This window comes from Diabrotica virgifera, chromosome 1 (genome assembly GCF_917563875.1).
Source record: "Diabrotica virgifera virgifera chromosome 1, PGI_DIABVI_V3a".
In the NCBI taxonomy this organism is placed as follows: Eukaryota; Metazoa; Arthropoda; class Insecta; order Coleoptera; family Chrysomelidae; genus Diabrotica; species Diabrotica virgifera.
The window spans coordinates 141,012,591-141,037,184 of NC_065443.1; the positions used below are offsets into that span (position 1 = coordinate 141,012,591).

At 32.8% G+C, this 24,594-nt stretch overlaps 1 protein-coding gene across 2 annotated transcripts in view; it reads left to right on the forward strand.

Moving 5' to 3' along the window:
* The first annotated feature begins 1,910 nt into the window (after positions 1-1,910).
* The window catches only part of LOC126878692 (zinc finger MYND domain-containing protein 11), a 123,613-nt gene continuing 100,929 nt past the window's right edge, over positions 1,911-24,594 (forward strand). Inside the window, exons 1-4 of one of the 2 annotated variants that reach the window (XM_050641561.1) lie at positions 1,911-2,018; positions 6,631-6,823; positions 17,372-17,426; positions 20,232-20,390. In XM_050641561.1, the coding sequence (XP_050497518.1) occupies positions 6,633-6,823; positions 17,372-17,426; positions 20,232-20,390 (405 nt within the window). In that variant the 5' untranslated portion in view covers positions 1,911-2,018; positions 6,631-6,632. Of the gene's footprint in view, positions 2,148-6,630; positions 6,824-17,371; positions 17,427-20,231; positions 20,391-24,594 lie in introns of both variants that reach the window. The other variant, XM_050641556.1, reaches the window with a different exon arrangement.

The following is a 24,594-nucleotide window of genomic DNA, read 5'->3' on the forward strand; positions in this document are numbered from 1 at the left end:
AATATACTCCATTTAATAATACAAGGCAAGGTAGACGGAAGAAGAGGGCCAGGTCGAAGAAGAACGTCATGGCTTAAAAACCTGAGAGAATGGTATAACAGATCCTCTGCATCCCTTTTCCGAGCTGCCGTTAACAAAATTACTATAGCCAATTTGATAGCCAACGTTCGATAATCGAGCACGGCACATGACGAAGAAGAAGTGTGTGTGTGTGTGTGTGTGTGTGTGTGTGTGTGTGTGTGTGTGTGTGTGTGTGTGTGTGTGTGTGTGTGTGTGTGTGTATTATTATTTATATGATCTGTAAGTTTCATCGGTGCAAAGTGCTTATTTTTGAAAGAACTTTAGTTGAAAGGGCTTTAACGAGTCACTAATCAAGAGTATACCTATGCAAATTTTGAGCAGCCATATCTTACAAAAAAAAAATAAAAATATAATTTAAAAATATTCAGAAAAGCAAAACCTACCTACATTTTTTACTGTTTGATATTTTTGGTATCACTAACAATTTAAAGTTATAAAAAGCATTAAAAATTAAAAAATTGTACCTACTTTAAAACCAATTTTTTAAAGGGACCAACTTTATTTTGAGCGCAACTTGCTTACTTTTAATGCTAGAAGCTTTTTTAAGAAGCAAAAATAATGCTTCTTTTAAACACTTTGAAAAAGGTGAAATGAATTTTCCCCAAAATTTAGTTTCTTCATTTTTTGTTTAGGTATTTCACGTTGAGAGATTCGGTTTGGAATTTGGTGAATATGAACCTATTTTTCATTAGCTCTACAACTCTGCTTCACTTTTTTATAAGCTACATATGTATATTTTTGCTAAGAATGTTTTTTGTTTATTAAATAAATATTTATTTACTTTTCAGTTATTTGCGTGTTATAAAAACGTGTTATTTTTTCTTGAAAAACGAACATATTCACTCGCAAATAACTCGAAAAGTATTGACTTAATTTTAACTTAATATAACAAAAGTTGCTTAGAATTAGTCAGTTTATCCACTTCCCGACTTATTTTGAACGTTTATTTTTTCACCCCCGAGAAGGGGTGAAAGCCACCCCCAGAGCAAAAGCACACATCGACATAATATAACTTTTTTTTCTTTGATGTTAGCTGTTAGCTGTACCTATGCCAAATTTCATGTCGATCCAAGCGATTCTTTAAAATTTGGAACAAAAACCGTGAGTAAATGAACTAACAGTATAAAAAGTAATAAAAAACCTTTACCGGTATTACCGCATACCGGTTACCGGTATCACATTATAGATTACATTGAGTCAGTGGCCAGTGAATGGGTGCATTCAGCAGACTCAATCGATGACTAATCGCTTAGTGATTTTCTGCTGAATGCCACATAAATTGTCGATTAGTTATCATTCGATGACTTATCGGTCGCCATTTTAAACATCGGTTTTGAAATATGATTACTTAGCAAATCAAAATAAGATTGACGTATGACGTGTGTCTAATACGTATATTTTAAGTTATGTATCTTAAAAAAACATGAATTGAAGGCAAGGAAGGCTGAAAGGCATATAAATCACACTGATAAATATCTGAACTGCTTTGTTGGATTATTCGTATGTACCTATTAGGTTTACCTATGTCGCAAGAAATTCAAGAATTTGAAACTATGTATGAATTAAATGGGGTTATTTATAAATTACCATTTCATAATAATTCTCATTTCTGTTCTTGGGGTGTCTTTCACGTATTTGCAAATCATTTTGAAAAATGTGACAGTTGTCATAACCTTTTTCGTATTTACATGAAAGTATACCATTCAGAAGAATCGTTAGCGATTACACATCGCTAAGTAATCGATTAGTCATCGCAGTTTTCTGCTGAATGCAGCCAATGAGAAAAATCGAAAAAATAATCGACAGTCTGACCAGTGACATTGACGGTTGACATATTTAAATATCGGAATAATTTGGACTTTTGGAGTGACAACAAAAAATCTTAATTTTGTAGTTTGTTTGAACTGGTTTGAACATTTATGTACTCTATTAACTACGTGCCCAAAATAAAGATAATGTATTAAAGTGTGGTTGATAGCTTTTGCGATAAGTTAAAACTTGTTAGTTTCTTAATTATTGATGTGCAAACAGCCGTTCTAATATAAATAAACTAGGAATATCCATAAGTAAGAAATTTTTATTACACGTTTCTTTTAAAACTTTAATAACACACACATTAAAAATTTCAGTACACTTTATACAGGATTAACAAAATTTGGCTTAATCTTTTTTATGAGTGTGTGATCTGTGAACATAGTTTGAATTCTATTGGAGTTTCCTAAAGCCATAAATATATCTGAGATAACTGTAGAGTCTCCATAAGATACAAACATTCGATAAAATATCTCTAAAATGCTAGGTAACCAAAGCACTGTAAATGTTAACAAACAGATGTTTTGTTGTTGAGCCTTTTCAAAGTTTGTTTCCTTAGCCAATGTTTGTGTTGTCTTAGCATACATGATTGCAATAAAATAACAGACTATGAATATAAGAAAGTAGTATACCTTTAAGAAAACACTTGGTTTTGAACATATGTTGGTAGTGTCAGTAACATTTCTTGATTTTTGTGAAACGAAATAGATTACATCTGTCATCATAGGCGTAAAATGAGTTGTTTTTTGATCCACTTTTTCTTGTACTTCACTAACTATATCATAGATTTGGTTTACCACTCTATCTACTTCTGAAGAAACATTTGCTGAACTATATGCCTGTGGAATTGCATCAGCATCCATAGGAGGCATAGTAAAGTTTGCCCTGGATAAAATGTTTTCTTCATAATTAGGATATTTGTGTTCTGTTCTACTCGAAAAGTATAAGATTGTGACTCCTAATATAGGTAGCAACCATGTTAACAAGATCTGTATAATCAATCTACGGTTTTGATAAAAATTAATTTGTTTTTTAACCTCATTGGATCTCGTTGGTGTTGTTCCTCTTGCTTCAAATAGCTTCAAGTTTGGACCAGTTTGTGAACTTCTACTAGTTCCACTCTCGAAAAGGGGACCCACTGGAGCTGACATATCATTCTTTTCACTGCCACTTATATTAAGCACTTCACTGTTGCTGTTGCTATTACTGCCACTCGTTGATGTTGTTTCGTTCTTACTGTCCTTTCTAAGACACTCGCGGCACTGTATAGTATTTTTTATTAAAGTTATTAAACAATGTACAAATGAAAAAAGAACTAAAGCATTTTCGATAAAAAAATTGTAGTTACAATTGTTTTCCTCAGGTTCAAGTTTAATAGCTCTAGAAGTTTTTATCATAGGAGGACCATACTTCATATTGGCGATAGTTTGGTTTAGTATAGAAGAATTTGTCCTTCTATGTTTAATCATCTCTTTAATAAAGTTCTGATAGTTTTTAACAAACTGTTCAGTTTTGTTAATTTCTGGAATCTGTGTTGGTTTTTGTGTCGTACTAGTACTCGTGGTATGCTCCATAGTAGTACTTATGGAATGCTCCGTAGTTGGTGTTTCTTCTTCCATATTTTCAGCAAATAAATCAATTGTGTAGTTTTCTATATTTTCTTCAATTTCTTCATTCAATTGGGTATAGTCATGATTTGCAATGGTTTCACTTGTTGTTAAATCTGGTTTTTTGGTGACAAAGAAAAGGTCAAAAGTGTCATTTCTTATTAGTATATCACCTATAGTATTAGTAAAATTTACCAGTTCTGTATTTGATACATTCGATATAGTCACAGCGGAATAAATATAAAAAATACCTATGGCAATTGTAACTAATGCTTCTGACACTGCAGTAACTACTTCACTATTAGCCTTGTTTTGCAAAATGTATTTCACAAATATGTAGACATATGCAGCACCTGCTAATGTCAGGACTGCACCAATAACAGAGTATGTTTCTAACATTGTGCACGAAATACACTACTGAATGTCTTTACTCAATATTTAAAATGTTTGTACTGTTCTTGTTAGGCACCCACATAATCTTTTTAGGATAATGGGGGTATATTTATCTATATAACTGTATGATTTATCAAACAAAGAGTACAGCTACATACATGTATAATTATATACCTACATTTTACTGATTTTAGTTAAGGTATTCCAATAATCAGGAGAAAACTGGGACACAGGTAGATAAGAAATACTTATTGCCACCTGGAGTTATTGTTTAATTTATTTAAAATTATTTGAAGTATCTGAGAAACATTACATTCTGATATCACAAATAATGATTTTAGTTTATAAAAGGATTAAGTAGTAACTTTTGTTGCAAGTGAGAGATTTTAGTGGTGACCTAATATTGTCATGCAATGGTATTTTTTCATAAATTTAATTTGACCTATTATAAGTGTTTGATAATTGTCACTGTTTTCCTTTACTTGTAATTATTCATTCATATTTAGAGTTCTAATTTTCTGCTTTCAGTCCTCTTTCAATTGCTTTGTTCTCAGCATTTTATACAGGGTGTCCAGAAACTCTCCTGACAAACGAAGACAGGAGATTTCTCAGATAATTTTAAACCAATTCACCTAGTCCAAAAATGCTTCCTAAGAGAGCTAGAGCTCTTTGAAATGGCGTCTTGAAATTAGTTTTTTTTTAATACCTCCAGAACGCTTATATTTAGAAAAACGAAAACTGGTACCTTCCAGAGACAAATAGATTCTATCAATCGCATATTTCTAGTACCGGTCATAGGCATCTGTTTTGGATAGGGCAAAAGTTATTTTATCGCATAACTTTTTTGTCTTTAACTTTTAAGCATTTTTGACACTGGATTATTAAATTTTGAGGCATTCTAGCACTAAAAGGTACTCTTGCTTTAAGTTGGTAAGATACACAGTTTTCTAGAAAAATCGATTTAAAAATTTTTCCTTTTTTAAATTTGAAAAAAAATTTCAACAAAAAGCTATTTAGAAAAATGAAAACTGGTACATTTATTTATTTTCCAGAGATGAATCGATTTCATCAATTGCGAATTTCTAATACGGGTCATATGCGTCCGTTTGGGTAGGTCAATGGTTTTGGGTTTTAACACATAACTTTTTCTCTTTAATTTCCAAGAATTTTTGACACTAGATTATTAAATTATGAGGTATTTTAGTACTAAAAGTTACTCTTGCTTAAAATCAGTAAAATACAATGGTTTTTTTTGAAAAAATTTTTAAATTCAAAATACGAAAAATTTTGAAATTGATTTTTCTAGGAAACGGATACTTCACAATTTAATAATCTTGTGGCAAAAATGCTTAAAAGTTAAAGACAAAAAATTTATGCAATAAAATAACTGTTCCCCTACCCAAAACGGACGCCTATGATCAGTACTAGAAATTCTCAATGGAATAGATCTGTCTCTGGAAGGTAAATAGGGATACAATACCAGTTTTCGTTTTTCAAAATAAAAACGTTCTGGATGTATTTAAAGAAAACTAATTAGAAGGCACCATCTTCAAAGACCTCTAGCTCCCTTAGTGTACATTCAGAGTGGAGCGTAAAAAGAGTGTGAGCAAAGTGGCGAAACGCTAGGCAGATTGCTCGGCCTTCGGATGACGCCCCAGTCTGTGTACCTCCGTTTCCCAGTAGTAGTTTGGTTTTGCCTCTTTGCTCACACTCTTTCTACACTCCACTCTGAACGTACACTTAAGAAGCATTTTCGGACTAGGTACTTACTTACTTAATCAGTAGACCCATTGATACCTTTCGGTGTTGGGCCATTAACTTAATTTGTTGTTGCGATGTTCGGACTAGGTAAATTGGGTTAAAGTGTCTTAAAATTATCTGAGGGATCTCCTGTCTTCGTTTGTCAGGAGAGTTCCTGGACACCCTGCATGTGTGTGTGTGTGTGTGTGTTATTATTGGAAGCTCTTGGTTCCCTTTATGATCTATTTTTGTCTTTGTTAATGGTTACCTGGTTAATAGATGTTAGTGACATCCTCTCCAGTATTTAATTCTCAGAATGTTGATCTTTTGGATTTTGTTAAAATATTTATATTATGTTTGTTCTTTTTATTCTATTTTCTTTTACCTATCAGTACGAAGTTGTTTTAGCAGGTTCTTGATTAATATGTTTAATGCAGTATTATTGATCCGACATATAAAATTTGTTTGTGAATATTTTCGTTTGTGTATCATTAAAGATCTTTTTTAAAGCTACATCAGAACTTGCTTTGTTATACATGTATTTTAAAAGCTATATTATATCAGTTTTCTTCTGCAGTTAGATCCCTAACCTAACCTACATATATCCAAAGAATAGACTTTTACTCCTACGCCCGTATTAATATAATAGTTGAATCTCAAAACGACGTCGCTGCTTGAGACCGACCTTGAATCAAATTTGTCTTTAATTTACACACAAATTTTATTCAAAGTCAGTCTCAAACATCGACGAGGTTTTGAGACTCAACTATTAACACAGGGCTTAGAGTCAAAGTTTTCCACAAATGATTATTATTTCATCTTTATGTTAATTGTATTCTTAAATCAATGTGCATCGATTTTATTATTACTGTTGAAGTTTACTCTTTGATACAATAATTGATGCCTAAGTTACTTATTTTATCGCACTCATAAAGAAGCTTGTCTCTGTGTAAAAATGTTTACCTTAGTGTTAGTAAATGGTTTATTTAATTTTTAGAAATGACCACAAGGAGGCAGACTGATCCCATTCAGGTAGTTAGAATATGGGATGCTATTAGAACAGCAAACCATCAACGCATCTCTGCAGATGTGACAAAAATCACAAAATATTTGCAAACTTTAGAAAGTGGTTATACTTCAGAAAAAGTTGATCTCTATCTCAAACAAGCACTTAATGATAAGTTAATTTGGTAAGTATACAGTTATTTGTATAATAAATATGTTGAAGGGTTTTATGTTTTATCCTAAAATTAATTGTACATTATATGGGTCTTTAATGCCTGGTTGTACCAACAGATCTTAAGTTCCAGCTTAGCTAAGCTCTACTTGTAGATAGGGCCTCCTTGAGTATCACTTACGTTGCACCATTTTCGATTCTTACCTTATTATCAATCATATCTATTACTAGATTACGATATTTTTAATATAATATAATTATATTATATTAATTCTTATGTTATTCTCGTCTTAAGCTTAAGATCTGTTGGTGCAACCGGGCATAAGAGCCCTTAAAACTTATAATTATTATGAGGCTTTAAAAAGGTTTGTTATAAAGATTACGTTATTAGCTTACATCAGCTAAGCTTTCAGCTCTAGCTGTCCTTACCTTCCCATTGTTTGTCCATTTAGTAAAAGATGGCATGCAATCTGGTCTGGTGTTATTTTTGTTATGTCATGTTATGAAGTTGTAGGGTCATTGATAAGATTTTTACACAGCTTCCACATAAGGTGTTATTTTTTGTTATGTCTAGTTCTTCCAGTAAATTGTTACATCTTTCGGTTCTCGTGTTAGATATCGCTTTCATAAAATTTTCGCCAAGCTCAATTGTTTACCCCATCTTGTGTTACCCCGTCCATCCACCTCAACTTTGGTCTACCCTGTCTTCTCATTCCCACGGGTTGAGCTGTTAAAATCTTTTTTATCATGTTCGATTCAGGGGCCTGGGCTACATATCCTGTCCACTGAAGGCGGCTTTGCTTAATTACAGTGATAATATCTTTTTCACCAAACGTATGCTTGTAGATATTCTGCAGTTCAAAGTTATATCTACGCCTCCATATTCCGTTCTCACAGACTGCTCTAAATATCTTGTGTAGCACTTTTCTTTCAAAAATCGATAGAGCGGATTCATCTGTTTTAGTTAGCGTCCATGCCTCTGATCCATATGTGAGAACGGGGTCTATCAATGTTCTATACAGCCTTATATGAGTTTTTTAAGACAGACGTTTGTTAGATAAGTACTGCGATAGACCATGATAACACCATGTTTGCAATTATTATCCGCCTTTTTATTTCCTCAGATGTGTTATTATTGGGGTTAACCGATGTCCCTAGATATATGAACTCTTTGACCGCTTCGAAGTTTTGGTCATTGATGATTAGATCTGCGTTAACATTTCCAGCTCTTGTGTTTGTCTTAGTCGCCATGAATTTGGTTTCATTTTGATTTATATGTAACCCCATTTGTTCTGCTACTGCTACTAGATCGGTTAGGATTTCCGCAGTTCTCGCCCTGGTTCTTGTTATAATATCCACGTTGTCTGCATATGCTAGAATTTTGACTAATCTATTAAATATTGTTCACCTGATATCTAAATTATTGTCTCGTACAATTTTTTCTAAGGCTACATTAAAAAGCTGACACGTCAGCGCATCTCCCTGCCTTAACCCCCTATGTATTTCAAATGGGGTTGACGAATCGTTTTGAATTTTTACTGCTGATGGTATCTTCGCCATTGTCACTTTTATCAAACATATGAGTTTTTTGGAATTACTAACTCATTCATAGCATTGTAAAGACTTGGTCTTATGACACTGTCATATGCCGTTTTAAAATCGACAAAGATATGGTACATATCTATTCTATGTTAAACTCTTGCGCTTTTTCAAGAATCTGTCGTAGTGTAAAGATCTGGTTAATGGTTAAACATCCACGCCTGAATCCTAGAAACGCTTTGGTATAAGGATTCAATCTCTTGTGTAAAATCAGGGCGCGAGGATATATATCCACTGATATATATCATGATATATATATCGTGATATATATCATGATATTTATATTATATATATCATGATATACAGGGTGTCCCGAAAAGATTGGTCATAAATTATACCACACATTCTGGGGTAAAAAATAGTTCGATTGAACCTAACTTACCTTAGTGCAGATGTGCTCATGAAAAAAGTTACAGCCCTTTGAAGTTACAAAATGAAAATCGATTTTTTTCAATATATCGAAAACTATAAAAACATTTTTATTGAAAATGAACATTCATATTCATATGGCAGGAACATCTTAAAACAAAATTATAGTGAAGATTGTCCACCCCATAAAAAATTTATGGGGGTTTTGTTCCCTTAAACCCCCCCCCCCAAACTTTTGTGTATGTTCCAATTAATTCATTATTGTGGTACCATTAGTTAAACACAACGTTTTTAAAACTTTTTTGCCTCTTAGTATTTTTCGATAAGCCAGTTTTTATCGAGATGCGGCTACTTTTTTAATATATTTACATAAAAATTTTTTGGGGGTTTTGTTCCTTTAAACCCCCCAAATGCTTGTGTACGTTCCAATTAAACTATTACTGTGGTACCATTAGTTACACACAGTGTTTTTAAAACTTTTTGGCCTCTTAGTCTTTTTTTGACAAGTCATCTTTTATCGGGATGTGGCTTCTTTTTCAAAATATACCTAAAAATGTAAATTATAAATAAATTTTCAGATTATTAACAGGTCTCTATAATCGTACTTAACCATATACAAATATGTGGTGTATTCGACAAATATTCAAAATATGTCGGTAAATACTGGCTTATCGAAAAATTACTAGGAGGCAAAGAAGTTTTAAAAACATTGTGTTTAACTAATGGTGCCACAATAATAATTTAATGGTAACGTACACATAAGTTTGGGGGGGTTTAAAGGAACAAAACCCCCATAAAATTTTTATGGGGTGCACAAATTTCACTTTAATTTTTTTTAAGATGTGGCTTCCATAAGAATGCTACATGTCCATTTTCAATAAAAAATCACTAAGAGTTTTCGATATATGAAAAAAAATCGATTTTCATTTTGTAACTTCAAAGGGCTGTAACTTTGTTTGTGTACACTATTGTATATAGGTAAGTGAGGTTCAATCAACCTATTTTTGACCCCAGAATCTGTGGTATAATTTATGACCAATCTTTTCGGGACACCCTGTATATCAGTATTTTATTTCGTACTAATTTTCGCCTCATTTTTTGACAAACTTACTGGACCATCGTTTTGGGAGAAAGACTTACTGCCGAACAAAAAGAACGGGCTTATGAATATTTAAATTCAATCAACACAGATTTTGTTCCGTTTGTAATGGCCCTAACTTCGAAGTTGGTATTTTGGACTTTTTGGACCTTTTCCGTCTTTCATGTATGGTCCAAATTTCAAAAAAACATCTTCATTATTATGATGGAAGTCTGTTCCAATCGCTGAATCTGCTTGGACTAATAAAAACATATTTCTAGAACAAATTAACCAATTACTTACAGCAGTAGCCTCAACGGCAGGCATTGAAAGGTGCTTTTCAAGTTTTGGACTTGTGCATTCCAAATTAGTGCATTCCAAATTACGAAATAATTTAGGAACCGAAAAGGCTGCTAAACTTGTATTCATGTTTAAATATTTAAACAGTTCTTCATACCAAAACATGACAATTTGGAATGGATTTGGCCTGAACAAGAAACTGAAAGAAGGGAAAATGAAGAGGCAGAATTAAGTCTTGAGTGCTTTAGTGGTTTTGATTCAGACACTTCCGATGTTGAACCATCATCTTAATTAATTTTCTAAATTTTGATTTTGTTTTTTAAGTGTTCAGAATTTTAAGTTATTTTGGAAAAATAGAAATACCTATAAGTATGTTTAAGTTAATGTTTTAAAAATTTTTAGTTAATTTAGTTGTTACTTGGATACTAGTATCATTTTGTTTTCTGTTTATGTAACATAATATATACTTTTATATTTTTGTATTTTTTATTTAAGTAAAAATATATCTTTTATACTGTTACATTCTACATTTAGAGTCTTATTTTGGTCAATTTAGTTTCTCTATTGAAATGTTTTTCAAATTATCATAAATATCATATAAATATCACATTTTGGATATATATCGGATATATATCATATATATCCGATATTTTGATATTTATATAAATATCATGGATATTTTGTGCCCTGTGTAGAATGTTGACAATATCTTGTATGCTGTATTTAGGAGAGTTATTCCGCGAGAACTAATTATTGCATTCCAGTTGGTTTCCCTTTTTGTGTAACGGACATATTAAGCCTAAACTCCATTCTTCAGGCATTTGCTCCTCAAACCAAATTTTACAAACAATTTCTTGCATCACCTTGGTGATCTGCTCTCCACCTTGCTTAAATAACTCTGCTGGGATGCCATAGCTGAGTAGGGATTTGTGGTTCCTTAGTTTTTCTATAGATATTTTCACTTCTTCTGCCAAGGCGGGATCTTTCAGGGTTTACCGCAACTTATATGTTAAAATCGATGGCTCTGTGTTCTGGATATCGGTAACTATTTTGTTTGTTCTTTCTGCTCTTCTTGTGCTGATAAATATACTGTCGGGGTTGTACCCACGTCTCCATCTCCTACTATTGATAGAATGTGGTAACTTTGGATTATAAATGAACTCAAAGTATTTTTGTTCTTCCCATTTCTGAACCATAATGGGAAAGATTTGCTTCCTCATTCTGGTCCGTCTCTTTATAACCCCAAGGAGTGTTGTGCCCATTAAAATCTCCCGTCCGTCATCATTATTGGCTCTACAGCTCCTAGTGAGTCTAGGCCTGTTCTAGGATCTATTACCTGGTTCTTAAATCATGCTCTGGTCCTGCCTGTTCTCCTCATTCGTTTTGGTCTTTGGTTATCTCCAAAATCTACTGTCGCAATATTATATTTTTAGTTATTGAAGTTGGTTGGCTTTCGGAACACTAGGGTTTTGATAATGGATGGTTATATAATATATAAATTTACAAGTAGAAGCAGTAGATACGATTTCTATACAGCAGGGGTGGGCAAAAGCCGGCCCGCGAGCCGGATCCGGCCCTTTTGATTACTTTATCCGGCCCATTGAGAAATACCTCAAGCAATTTTTTTAAGAGCGTAGGCGCAATGCTTTTTAAATGCATTCATTTTTTTTCCAATCCTGATAAAACTAATACTTATTTTTGAAAAATTTAAACTCAGAATGAAATATTACATTATTACTGAGGTCCGAAAGTCCCTGAAAACTTCTATAATGTTTATCACAGAGGTGAGAAAAAAGAGAAAATTTAGTATGATTTTTAATTTCAAATATATCATTCAAAGAAACTTTTTGTTTATTCTAAGGGACTTTTTGCCCTCGGTAATAATGTAATTTTTCAAAAATATTTATTAGTTTTCTCAGGATTCAAAAAAAATGAATGCATTTAAAAAGCTTTGGTCCGAAATTTTGCGCCTACGCTCTTAATCTCTTTTATACGATTTTACTGAAATCAACAGTATTAGTGTTCGTATACATAATGAATATCTATCTTCGCTTTTCTTAAAAGCGTCTGTGTGTTTAACACGGTCCTGTTGCGAATATTTTCGGCCAGGGTATTTGTCGTCTACTAGGACCCCTTTTTCTTCGATTTTACTTACTTACGTTATCATTTCTAAGTACGTGCCCTTTCTCCTTACTGTCTTTCTCTTTTTAATGATGGTCCAAAGTTCTCTGTTCCTTTTCCATTCTGTGCAACACTATTTCGTTCGTAATATGATCGATCCATGGTATTTTTAAAATTCCGCTAAAAAGCCACATCTCAAAAGCTTCCAGCTTTTTCATTAAGTCAGCATTAACAATCCAATAAAGAATATAGTGGACATAACATTTTTATTATTATCCCGGATTTTTATAGTGTTCTCCGCCTTCCGGTTGCCAGTTTCCAGCTTCGTCCGACATTGCCTTCTGAATGCCGCCTAGCCTCTTCTTTTTTAATTATGGGTGTCACCAGACGCAGTAAGTCAATATAGGCTGTTGCATCCTTTCTAAGATAACCACGCCAGTCTTCAGGATCTTCTCTCAAATCTTCGATTAAGTTAACATGTTTCTCCTCTAGAGCCACTTTTTACTCCACTTATTTCTACAGCGTCGTTGCTTTTTTGTTTGTTGCTTATTTATTAATAAGCAATACAATAATAGTCTAGTAGTAAAATAAAATTACACTACATGTAAATCAAAATGTAAATTCGTACAAGTTGAAACAAATTTTATATCAAAGTTTAGGTGGGTACAAAAGATATTTTCAATAAAGTATCCAAATCATACAAGGGGATCATTGTTTAAATAATTAAAAAGGGGTCATTTTTGCAAAAAAAAATACTTTTTTAACTGCTGAGGTCATTCAATTACTAATGAAGGTATATAGGATTGTTTTCTGCCAAGTTGAAGGGTAAATCTTTCACATAAGACTTACTAAATTAAATTTGACCCCCTATTTGTTTAAATAATTATACATAAAACTTTAAAAACAAATTTGCAAACAATTATTTTTAGCGTTTTAAATAAGCACTATAAAATATCTTATATTTTATAGGAGAAGTTACGCTATATTATCAGTATTAATAAAAAAAAAATTGGTCCAAAAATATTTAATATTTTTTGAGATATTGAATTTGTTTATTAAATGTTACTCTATTTTCAATTGCAAAAACGCGGTTGTTGCCAAAGAAATATTCACCTGTATTAAATCTTTTTATTTTTATGTGTGTTTTCGATAAATGTATTGATAAATTCAAATTTCAATTAAACTTCCCCCTAAAATGGCATTTGAAAATTATTCAAATTTGTTTATAATTTGTTTTTTTAATAACGTCGCGGGGATTAAATATTTTGAAATGCCGTTTCGATAATTGGGTTCCTGGGAATTTTTCACTAATTAACAAATTTTTTTGTCTTTTTTCCTCTTCTTTTTTTTTCTTGGAGTTTACGGGCCCTTTTAGGGTTAAGTTTCATTAAGAATGTCGAATCTCTAAGTTGTAGATTCTAGACCTAAAAATATTAAGATTGGTCTAAAATCACTTAAATAAAATGTGGCTACTTACTGAGTTACAGGGTGTTTTATTTAAAAATTTAAAAATTATTTTTACCAAGTACTTTCAAAGTATTTGACATATCCCTATCATTCTTGGCAGAAAGTGTGGGTACTATACAGTCTACTAAATTGTGATAAATAAAAGTTTCTAGCTACTACCAGAGGCGTACGACAGGGGATAGTTAATGGTTGACCCTTCCCAAATTCTACGCCACTGAGGGAATTACTATTTTAGCGAAATTTTTAGATTCTTCAATACTGTCTATGTAAATAATATACTCTTTAATGGTAACGATTAAGTCATTAGTTTTCGAGATATTGGACGTTAAAAATGAAACGGCATAGTTATTTTGATTCATTCATTCATTTTAAACTAACAATATCTCTCAAACTGATGACTTTATCGATACCAATAAAGTTATTTACATACAAAGTATTGGAGAATCGAAAAATTTCTCTAAAATAGTGGCGTAGAAAAATTTCTCTAAAATTCACTCAGTGGCGTAGAATTTGGGAAGGGTCAATCATTCACTATCCCCTGTCGTACGCCTCTGGCACTAGCTAGAAACGTTTGTTAATCACAATTTAGTAGGGTGTATAATAGCCACACTTTCTGCCAAATATGATAAGGATACCTCAAATAGTTTTAAAGTACTTGGTAACAATAATTTTTAAATTTTTAAATAAAACACCCTGTAACTCAGTAAGTAGCCACATTTTAGTTAAGAGATTTTAGTTAAATCTTAATATTTTTAGGTATAGAATCTACAACTTAGAGATTCGACATCCTTAATAAAATTTAACCCTAAAGGGGCCCGCAGTAATATAACTCCAAGAAAAAAAAAAGTAGAAGAAAAAACGATAAAAAATTTTGTTAATTAGTAAAAAATTCCCAGGAACCCAATTATCGATACGGCATTTCAAAATACTTCATCCCCGCGACGTTATTATAAAAACAAGTTATAAACAAATTTGAATAATTTTCAAATGCCATTTTAGGGGGGAGTTTAATTGAAATTTGAATTTATCAATACATTTATCGAAAATATACATAAAAATAAAAATAATGAGATCTTAAGCAGGTGAATATTTCTGTGGCAACAACCGCGTTTTTGCAATTGAAAATATAGTAACATTTAATAAACAAATTCAATACCTCAAAAAATATTAAATATTTTTCGACCAATTTTTTTTGCTTAATTCTGGTAACATAGCGCAACTTAGTCTGTAAAATAAGATATTTTATAGTGCTTATTTAAAACGCTAAAAATATTTTTTTTGCAAAATTTGTTTTAAAAGTTTTATATACAATTATTTAAATAAATAGGGAGTCAAATTTAATTTAGTAGGTCTTATGTAAATGATTTACCCTTCAACTTTGCAGAAAAAAATCCCATAGACCTTCATTAATAAGTGAATTACCTCAGCAGTTAAAAAAGTATTTTTTTTTTGCAAAAATGACCCCTTTTTAATTATTTAAACAATTATCCCTTTGTATGATTTGGATACTTTCTTGAAAATATATTTTGTACCCTAGTAAATTTTGATATAAAATTTGTTTTAACCTGTACGAATTTACATTTTGACTTTTTTTATTTTATTAGGCTATAACGGAAGACTAAGTTTTCAATCTAATAGCACATAAAATAATATTAAAAATATCCCGTTATGGCTTGCAAATTTTAGAATCCTCGGAGGTGTAACCAGAGAAGTTTCCCATTGTTTTCAATCTGGTGGGATGTTTTTAATATTATTTTATGTGCTATTAGATTGAAAACTTAGTCTTTTGCTAGCAGTTGCCGCTAGGGCATCCCTGCCATTTCGTTCGTTGCAATCCGTAACTGCACGCCGGGGTTTGTCCTGGTTGGGTCAGATAGAGCAGCATATGTGCCTCCTGATGAGAGACTAATAAGTTTCGAAACCGGTAGAGGTACTTGCTGCACTCTCTGATTGAACTAGAATATGATGCGGCTGTAGTTTCGTGTTGCAACGAAATTGAAAATGGTTATTCATTTTTGAAATACAATAACGCTTCCATTAAAAAAGCCTCTTCCGTGCTGCTAATCGTGTCGAGTTCTCGAAAGACTGAAGTTTGCGCAGTTCAGTTTTTGCGTAGTCTTCACGTGTAGACAACGTACGGTGTACCATCTTATTGTTCCGTCATACCTGCACAGGCAAGACGTATTGTGTAGCCGGGCTATAATACGTTTAAATAGAATGCTGGTATCTCTGACTAATTTGTAATACCCACCATAGAATTGTTCCCTATCTGTATATGGCCTATCAAAAATTACACTTCCATACTGATCATAAGGTCTTTTAAAAACAGTTCTCATATTTTTTACTAATAAAATATCCTTTATAATATTCTCCGGATATTCCTTTAGTGTTGGTTGAAGTCGTCACCAAGGTTTGTTTCGAAAGAAACCGTTGGTTAGTCATCATTTTCGTTTTCTCTGGTGATACGGCGGTGAAATGATTGGTCGATTAAATCGTTTCCATAGGACCCCTGATTGCTTTAGACCAGAGGTTCTCAATCTGTGGTACATGTACCACTGGTGGTACATATCATTATTTGCGGTGGTACACAAAACACAAAAAAATTAAAATAGTAGTACTTAGTAAATCTTGATAATAAAGGATGATTCAGTGAAATGGTACGATTTGACAACGCTGCTGACGATAAAATAGAGGAGCCGCGGTCTTGCGACGTAAACGTTGTGAATCTAGAGACTGGAAAATTTAGTTATCATGGAGGCGTGGTCTTGTGAACAACGCGCATTTGCTTATTACAAAAGCAATTACAAAAGCTTACAAGCTTATTACAAAAATGGTGAAAGTTTTGTGCGTGTGTAACGAGCATTTCGTTTACACTACCATTTGCCGCCCGTTCACAAGACCAAGTTACAAGACTTGGGTTAGGAACTTTGAAAGTAGTGGTTCAATATCACAGACAAAAACTGGCAGTGTCAGAACTGTTCGCACACCACAGAATATTGAAGCGGTGCCAAATTCATTACACGCGAGTGCTCGAAGATCCCTGCGACGACTCGCATGTAATGAATTTGGCACCGTTTCAATATTCTGTGGTGTGCGAGCAGTTCTGACACTGCCCCTCTTTTCTGTGATATTGAACCAATACTTTCAAAGTTCCTAAACCAAGTCCTAATAGCCCTGTTAGACGGAAATGCAGCGGGGGGGGCAAAAGGTAGTGAAAACGAAATGCTTGTTGTACATGCAGAAAACTTTCACCATTTTTGTAATAAGCTTTCACAGCAAATGCTCGTTGTTGACAAGACCACGCCTCCATGATAACTAAACTTCCCACTATCTAGATTCACAACGTTTACGTCGCAAGCCCGCTGCTCCTCTATTTTATCGTCAGCAGCGTTGTCAAATCGTACCGTTTCACTGAATCATCTTGTACATTCTAAAAATATAGGTGGTACCAAAAATAATAAAAATACCTGTAGGTGGTACATGATTCAAAAAGGTTGAGAACCGCTGCTTTAGACTAAAAGTAAACTGATTGCAATCCTACCTTCAATATGGTAAATAGCAGAATAAAAATATATTTCAAAAGTTTTCCATCCGGAATTCTCTTATTAACATGTTTGTAATTTTTAGCCCAGTGAAGAAAGGTGAGCCAAATAATACATACAAAATTCCTATGCAGGAAGAAGTAAGTAAACATTTATTAAGACCTGCTAATATACATAATGTAGGGGAGCCCAAGCGGGGATTTTTGCAGTTACTCGAGCGCGTCAGATTATCACATGGGGAGAAACCTTGTACCCTGTAAATGTACCTCTACAATATATTGGATCTTAATACAGAGGATTTCGTTAACCCGCGAGTAGTCGCGCGGTGAGATAGAATCTCAATTTTTATCCCTTTTCGCGATAACTTGATGAAAAATTTTGCAATTTTGAAAAAATTTCGGAAGTGCTTCGTGGAAGGTGGAAGGGTGTGTAGTAATGCGTAGGAATTTTTTTTCTTCTTCTTCTTTTTGTGGAATTTATGGCTTTGGGGAGAGCCAATTAGCTTTAACCCGCGAGTAGTCGCGCCGTTAGATAGAATCTCACATTCCATCCTTTTTCGTAATATGTACAGTAAAATTTGTCAGTAACGACCACTAAAAAATGAAAGAAGGAAATTTTTAAACTGGCTGTTAGGACAGGTGGCCGATGTTGGCAGGTGGCCGTTAACACAGGTTGTTTTAATAAAATTGTTAGAAATATATATTTTCAATATAAAAAGTAGATAAAAATAGTACAAAATAAAAATTTGTTTTAAATTCCTATTTTGAGATAGAATCTCACACGCGACTATCGACGTTACAGAAGTGAGCGCGACTACTCCCGGGTTAAGGGAGGGCCCGAAAAAGAAATCTATCATTAGAAATACTCGAAATAGTCAGATTAAGATAAGGTAAGTTAAATATATGCAGAACATGTATGTATATTTCAAAAATCTGACGGTTTTAGCGCGGCGTAAGGAAATGTGTGAGACACAAAGTTTCACAAGAAAAAAGCGAATATTTCGAGAAATAAACGTCAAGTCGAAAAACTAAAAAAACATGCTCAATATTTTTTAAAAATCTATCGAATGATACCAAACACGATCCCCCACGGAGAGGGGTGAGAGGTAAATTAAAAATTTTAAATAGGAACCCCGCGATATTTCGCGAAATAAACATCAGATCGGAAAACTGCAAAATACACTTATTCAATATTTTTGAAAAATCTATCGAATGGCACCAAACACGACCCCCACGGAGGTGGGTGGGAGGTAAATTAAAAATTTTAAATAGGAGCCCCCATTTTTATTGCATATTTGGATTCCTTACTTAAAAATAAGTAACTTTTATTCGAGACATTTTTTCAAATTATGGATAGGATGGCGAGATAATCGGAAAAAACGATTGTTGGAAATGGAAAACCATAACGCTCGAGTGACTGCAAATTTAGCACACTTTCCTCCCGTACTATAAACAAATGATTTGAATATTCCCAAAATTTAAAAACAAAAAACGCCCAATATTTCATAGGAGTGATGACAATAAATATGATTTTTTTTTTCGATATCTGAAGCACGGGTCTGAATCAGTTCAGTTCCGGGTCAGTGGCCCGGATATTGAGGCAAACGGATCTTAACGTCAATTAAGATAAAAATATTTCCATTTGAAATGATTTTGGTGAAGTCATCATTAAATTAGTAATCATTAAAGCATATTTTTAATGCAAGAGTTTTTTCGAAAGCATTTTAAAAAAATTTAATAAAAAATTTTGGTCTTGGTAAAAGGTATATTATTTTAAAAAGCCCTATAGGGCTACAAACATCGAACAGAACGTTTTCGCTCTAAAAAGAGCATCATCAGTGTTGCAAGAACATGGTGAGCCAACCAAAAAATACGAAGGTCAAAGCCTTTCAAAAATGGACTAAAAGTCACATCAAAATGCTAACATAGCAAATTCCAAAGGATGGATATAATCCCTAAGGATATGGCCCTAGGATAACATATGACTCCCACACGTTGTAAGTGGGTCAAAGGTAACAAATTAGGTCATTATGTTACAAGAGCTGACAAGTTGCACTTTAGACCGAAAGGTTCGACTGAAAAAAATAAATAAATAGTGATATTTGTAGAGAATTTTAAGTACTTTAATTTCTGTTAACAGAACGTTCACTATAAATTAACAGTTTTCGAGATTTAAGTCAAAAATCGGGAAAAAGCATAACTTTTTTGCTTTTTTCGCGATTTTTTCAGTGTTCCGTCACGAAATTTTGTCCGCAAACCTCATATTCGGATTCAGCAGGCCAAAATACATATATAATAAAAAAAATCAGAACTACCCCAAAACTTTCCTAGTCAAAACACAATTTGATTGATAAGAGATATCTCGTAAGAGTAATTTTAGTTCGGCTAAAGGATTAAGTCCACGGTCAAAGAAATCCGATAGCACACATAATATTTTTGAAAAATTTAAACGCAGAATGAAAAATTTTATTATTACCGAGGGCCGAAAGTCCCTTAGAATAAACAAAAAGTTTCTTTTGAATGAAATATTTGAAATTAAAAATCACATTAAATTTTCTCTTTGTTTTTTCACCCCGGTAACTTATTAAAATAAACATTACAGAAATTTTCAGGGACTTTCGGCCCTCGGTAGTAATGTAATCTTTCATTCTGCGTTTAAATTTTCCAAAAATATCTACCTATTAGTTTTCTCAGGATTCGAAAAAAATGAAAACATTTAAATAGCATTAGACCAAGATTTTGCGCCTATCTCCTTAACTATTTTATAAAGAAATGCCTTTGAATCATTTTTTGAGCTTTTGGTCTCTCGAAAATACGTAGAACAGATCTTCAAGGTGTTAAATTGACTGTGAACTGTTCTACTCACTGGGGTACAATTACTTGTCTCTGTATAAAAATTTTTTCTCTGTTCGTTTAATTCTAGTTATTCTACCAATTATTTTTTAGCCAAACACTGATGGTAAAGACTGGTACTGTTTTGAGTGTCATTTGGCGGGTGAGGTTATAGAATGCACCAAATGTTGTCGTGTATTCCACAGGAATTGTATTAGGGCCGCCAGAAAAAGATTTGACACCCACAGAGGAATATTGAACTTTGCCAATCATGTAAGTCAACATCTTTTTAATTTTTAAAATATTTTAATTTGCTAAACCCCTAAAATTTGCTGAAGACCAACCCCAAAAAGATTTTATGGAGTTAATTGATGTAAAGTTATATTAATAAAAAAATCAGTTCATAGTGAAAGCAATTTTAAATAATAGTATTGAAACTTGTAAAGCGTATTAATTGGATTATTAAATTGTGAGGTATTATAGTACTAAAAGGTACTGGTGTTTTAAGTCGGTAGGATAGAAAACTCAATTTGAAAATTTTTCGTTTTTTGGATTTGAAAAAAATTTCCAAAAAAAACTATTGAGAAAAACTAAAACTGGTACGTTTATTTATCTTCCAGAGATAAATCGATTTCCTCAACAGCGAATTTATAGCACCGGTTATAATATGCGCCCGTTTTGGGTAAGTCAACGGATATTTTATTGCATAACTGTTTTTTTTTTCCTTAATTTTTAAGCATTTTTGACATTTGATTATTAAATTATTCTAGTACTAAAAGTTTCTCTTGCTTGAAGTCGGTAAAATAAACCGTTTTTTTTTTTGTATTTTTTTTTTCAATGTTTTTTTCCAATTTGCCCTACCTAAAACGGATGCCTATGACCGGTACTACAAATTCGCAATTGATGGAGTCGATTGATCTCTGGAAGATAAATAGGCGTACCAGTTTTCGATTTTCTAAATACGGTATGCGGTAAAATAAACAGTACTGAAATGAATATTAAAATGTTTATGATTTATTTATATATTAAGTATAAGTATACATGATATAGTCTGGCAAACATTCACGACGACGCACGTTCCCGATAAAAACAGATGTTAAAGATGCCTTCTGACCAGTGGCGGATCTACGGGAATGGAAAATTCCCCTCCTAACAAGGTCCAAAATTAAAGAAAAAACAATTGTTCAAACATAAAAACATATTGGCTGACATGAAACCGAAACCACAGAAAGACAAATTCAACCCAATAAACACGCTAGTTAGGAAAATTAAAGGAACTTAATGCCTATAAGTTATTATGTATGTCTTTTATGTAATCTGAGTTTATCTTTTTTATTGTCAAATTTCCCCTCCCAAAGCAAATTTCTAGATCCGCACTGCCTCTGGGACAAAAAAATCTTAAATTCTAGTCTGCAATTCCGAAATGGTAGACGGTGGATCTGTCTAGCTCCTTCAGCATTCCCATATGTACGCATCTGGTGGCGTTAGTTCTGGCAAGTTCTGGTGAGTAGCAACTCTCAAAATGATCGCGCAGTATTTGAAGAGACTTCCTGGCAGTGTGACAGGTTGTCCCGTTCTGCTGAAACCATTGTTGATTTTCAGCTTGGACCTTTTTCGTTACCTTTTCCGTATGACCGAAAATAGTATGAAGCACTTAACATTATCACGACATTCACATACGATAAGTACATAACAACGTTCGGAAACCAGTCAGTACTGTTTATTTTGCCGCATACCGTAGAAGCGTTCTGGAGATATTTAAGAAAATCTAATTACAAGGAGCCAACTTCATAGAGCTCTATTGCTCCCTTAGGAAGCATTTTCGGACTAGATGAATTGGGTCACCTACACAGGGTGTTTGGTAAAGAATGGGCCATAGCTTAACCTTAGATTCCTGAGGTTAAAACAGGTCTATTTAATCTAACTTACCTTAGTACAAAAGTTGGTAATAACCGAAATATAGGGTGCCAAAGTTAAACTTTTATTTTATTTATTCTTGAATATTTCCTAACAGGCATGAGATAATAACACGAAATTTGGTAAGCGGGGTTTTTTTCGGATAAGAAATCTAAATTCGCCACCAAAAATTGTGTATACGCCTTTCATCGCTCATTAAATAGGTTCAATTTTTTTTATTACCCACTCTACATACTTTTTGAATCAAAACTTTTATTCTCTTAATATTTTTACTTAAAAAAGGTATACTACGTCCATGTCGTTAAACTCAACCGTTTTCGAAATAAACGCATTTTAAATCTATCTTGCAACATAATTTTTTGCATTTTATCATTGTAGTTACACCCGAAAAATAACTTAAAACCGCAAATTTCTTCAACTGGAATTTGCGATACAATGACATAAATATGAGAACTGGCATAATTATTATGGTTTCAAGTTTCTTTTTCGGGTCTAACTACAATGAAATTATGCACAAAAATATGTTGTATCGCAGATTTAAAATGCGTTTATCTCGAAAACAGTTGAGTTTAGCGATATGAATGTAATATACCTTTTTTAAGTAAAAATATTGAAAGAATAAAAATTTTGACTCAGAAAGTATGTAGAGTGGGGGATAAAAAAACTGAACGTATTAAATGAGCTAAGAAATACGTATGTGGTGCCCTCTGAATAAATCATTTTTGATGGCAAATTTAGATTTCTCATCCCAAAAAACCTCCGCTTAAAAAATTTCGTGTCGTTATCCCATGCCTGTCAGGAAATATTCAAGAATAAATAAAATAAAAGTTTAACTTTGACACCCTGTGTTTCGGTTATTATCAACTTTTAGACTAAGGTAAGTTAGCTTAAATCGGCCTATTTTAACTTCAGGAATCTAAGAAGCTACGGCCCATTATTTACCAAACACCCTGTATTTTCTTAAAATTATCAGTAGTAATTGCACAAGAGCTCTCAAATTTCAAGATAATTTCACTCCCCGAAGGGGAGTGAAATTATGTCAAAGTGTCACGAGGGCAAGAATTCGATAATAATTTCAGAGATTGAGTGCAATTTGTTGCAATTATTTCATGAATAAATCTGTTCAGAACCAAAATTTTATTGTAATTTTTTTATGTAAGTACAAATTAGTACAATTAAACACACAGTTGCTATAAATATTTGACGGTTGAAAGTCATCACTTTTATAATTTTTAAAACATTAATTGTCATTAATGTCACTGAATGTATTTTTTCGTAGCAACGAAGGGCATCTGACGTAATATACTTGACAACGGGATATTATCAAAAATTATCAGTTTAATTTTTATTTCTGTAGCTTTCTATTGGTCAGAATCTCCTATGAATGAAATAATCTGAGGAATCTCCGGTATTCATTTGTCATGAGAGTTTCTGGACACTCTGTGTATTCCATATACATATAATATAATAATATAAGGCCTTTCCATTCCAAAGCTATAATGGTATGTATTGGTTTTCCAAACAATTACAGCTATTTTTACCTGATATCTGTCTCGTTTAGTACCTACGCGTCTGTGGTAAGAGTAATGTGATTCTGTCAGTCTTCATTCTAGCGATATATCATCTTAGTCTCTGTCTTTTGGCAATGACTGTTACTGTCGGGTTAAAGCATTTCCAAAACTTCGTTACTTTTCATCTTTCGCAAATATATTCTTCCATTTCCCCTCCAAAAATCCCTTCTAAATATTTTTCCAACATTTACATTTATTGGGTTTCCACGTCTTACTTTCATTGACAACTGTACATCTTTTGTACTTTAATAATATATATAGGCTTCCAGCAGGGCCGTCTTAAGCACACACGGCGCCGGGGTGCAATACTCATCTTTGCGCCCCCTTTGGTCAGAAGATTGTATAGGTTATAGTTACGGTAAAATTAAAACTAATTAAATTATATTAAAAAAAACGTGGTTTCAGTATTCAAACGAGATCAATCTATAACACATATTAAAGTCAATTTTTCTAGCTTTTAATTTGCAAAAATTTTTATTACTTCGGTAGTATCTATTTTTACTTGCTTTTCTATACAAGTATTAAAGCCGGGTTTGTTAATCTGTCTTGGGTCATTGTTGAGTGCAGATAAGTTTTTGTCAATTTAAGTTTAGAAAAAGACCTTTTATCTTCAGCTACTGTTACTGGAAGTGTTAAATATATTCTTAGACATCTAGAAAATTTGGGAAAACACAGAGTAAATTATTAGAATATGCATATAACTGATAATATCGAGTGGGGTTATGTCTTTATTTATAAAAAATATTGGTAAGAAATTCTAATTCATTCTCATTTCATGCGCTGGTTTTTTTTTCAATTTAAACATTGCGTTATCTTTAAGTTTTCTTCGGAGTTTCTCCAACTCAATACATTTTCCAGGAAAGAAAAATTATAATTATGTTTGCTCAACATTTCAAATCTTTCAACTAATTTTGCAATGACAATGTCCAATAAATAATAATAAATTAACTTTAAAATTTTGTTCTGAGTCTAAAAGAGGCTCGTCTCTC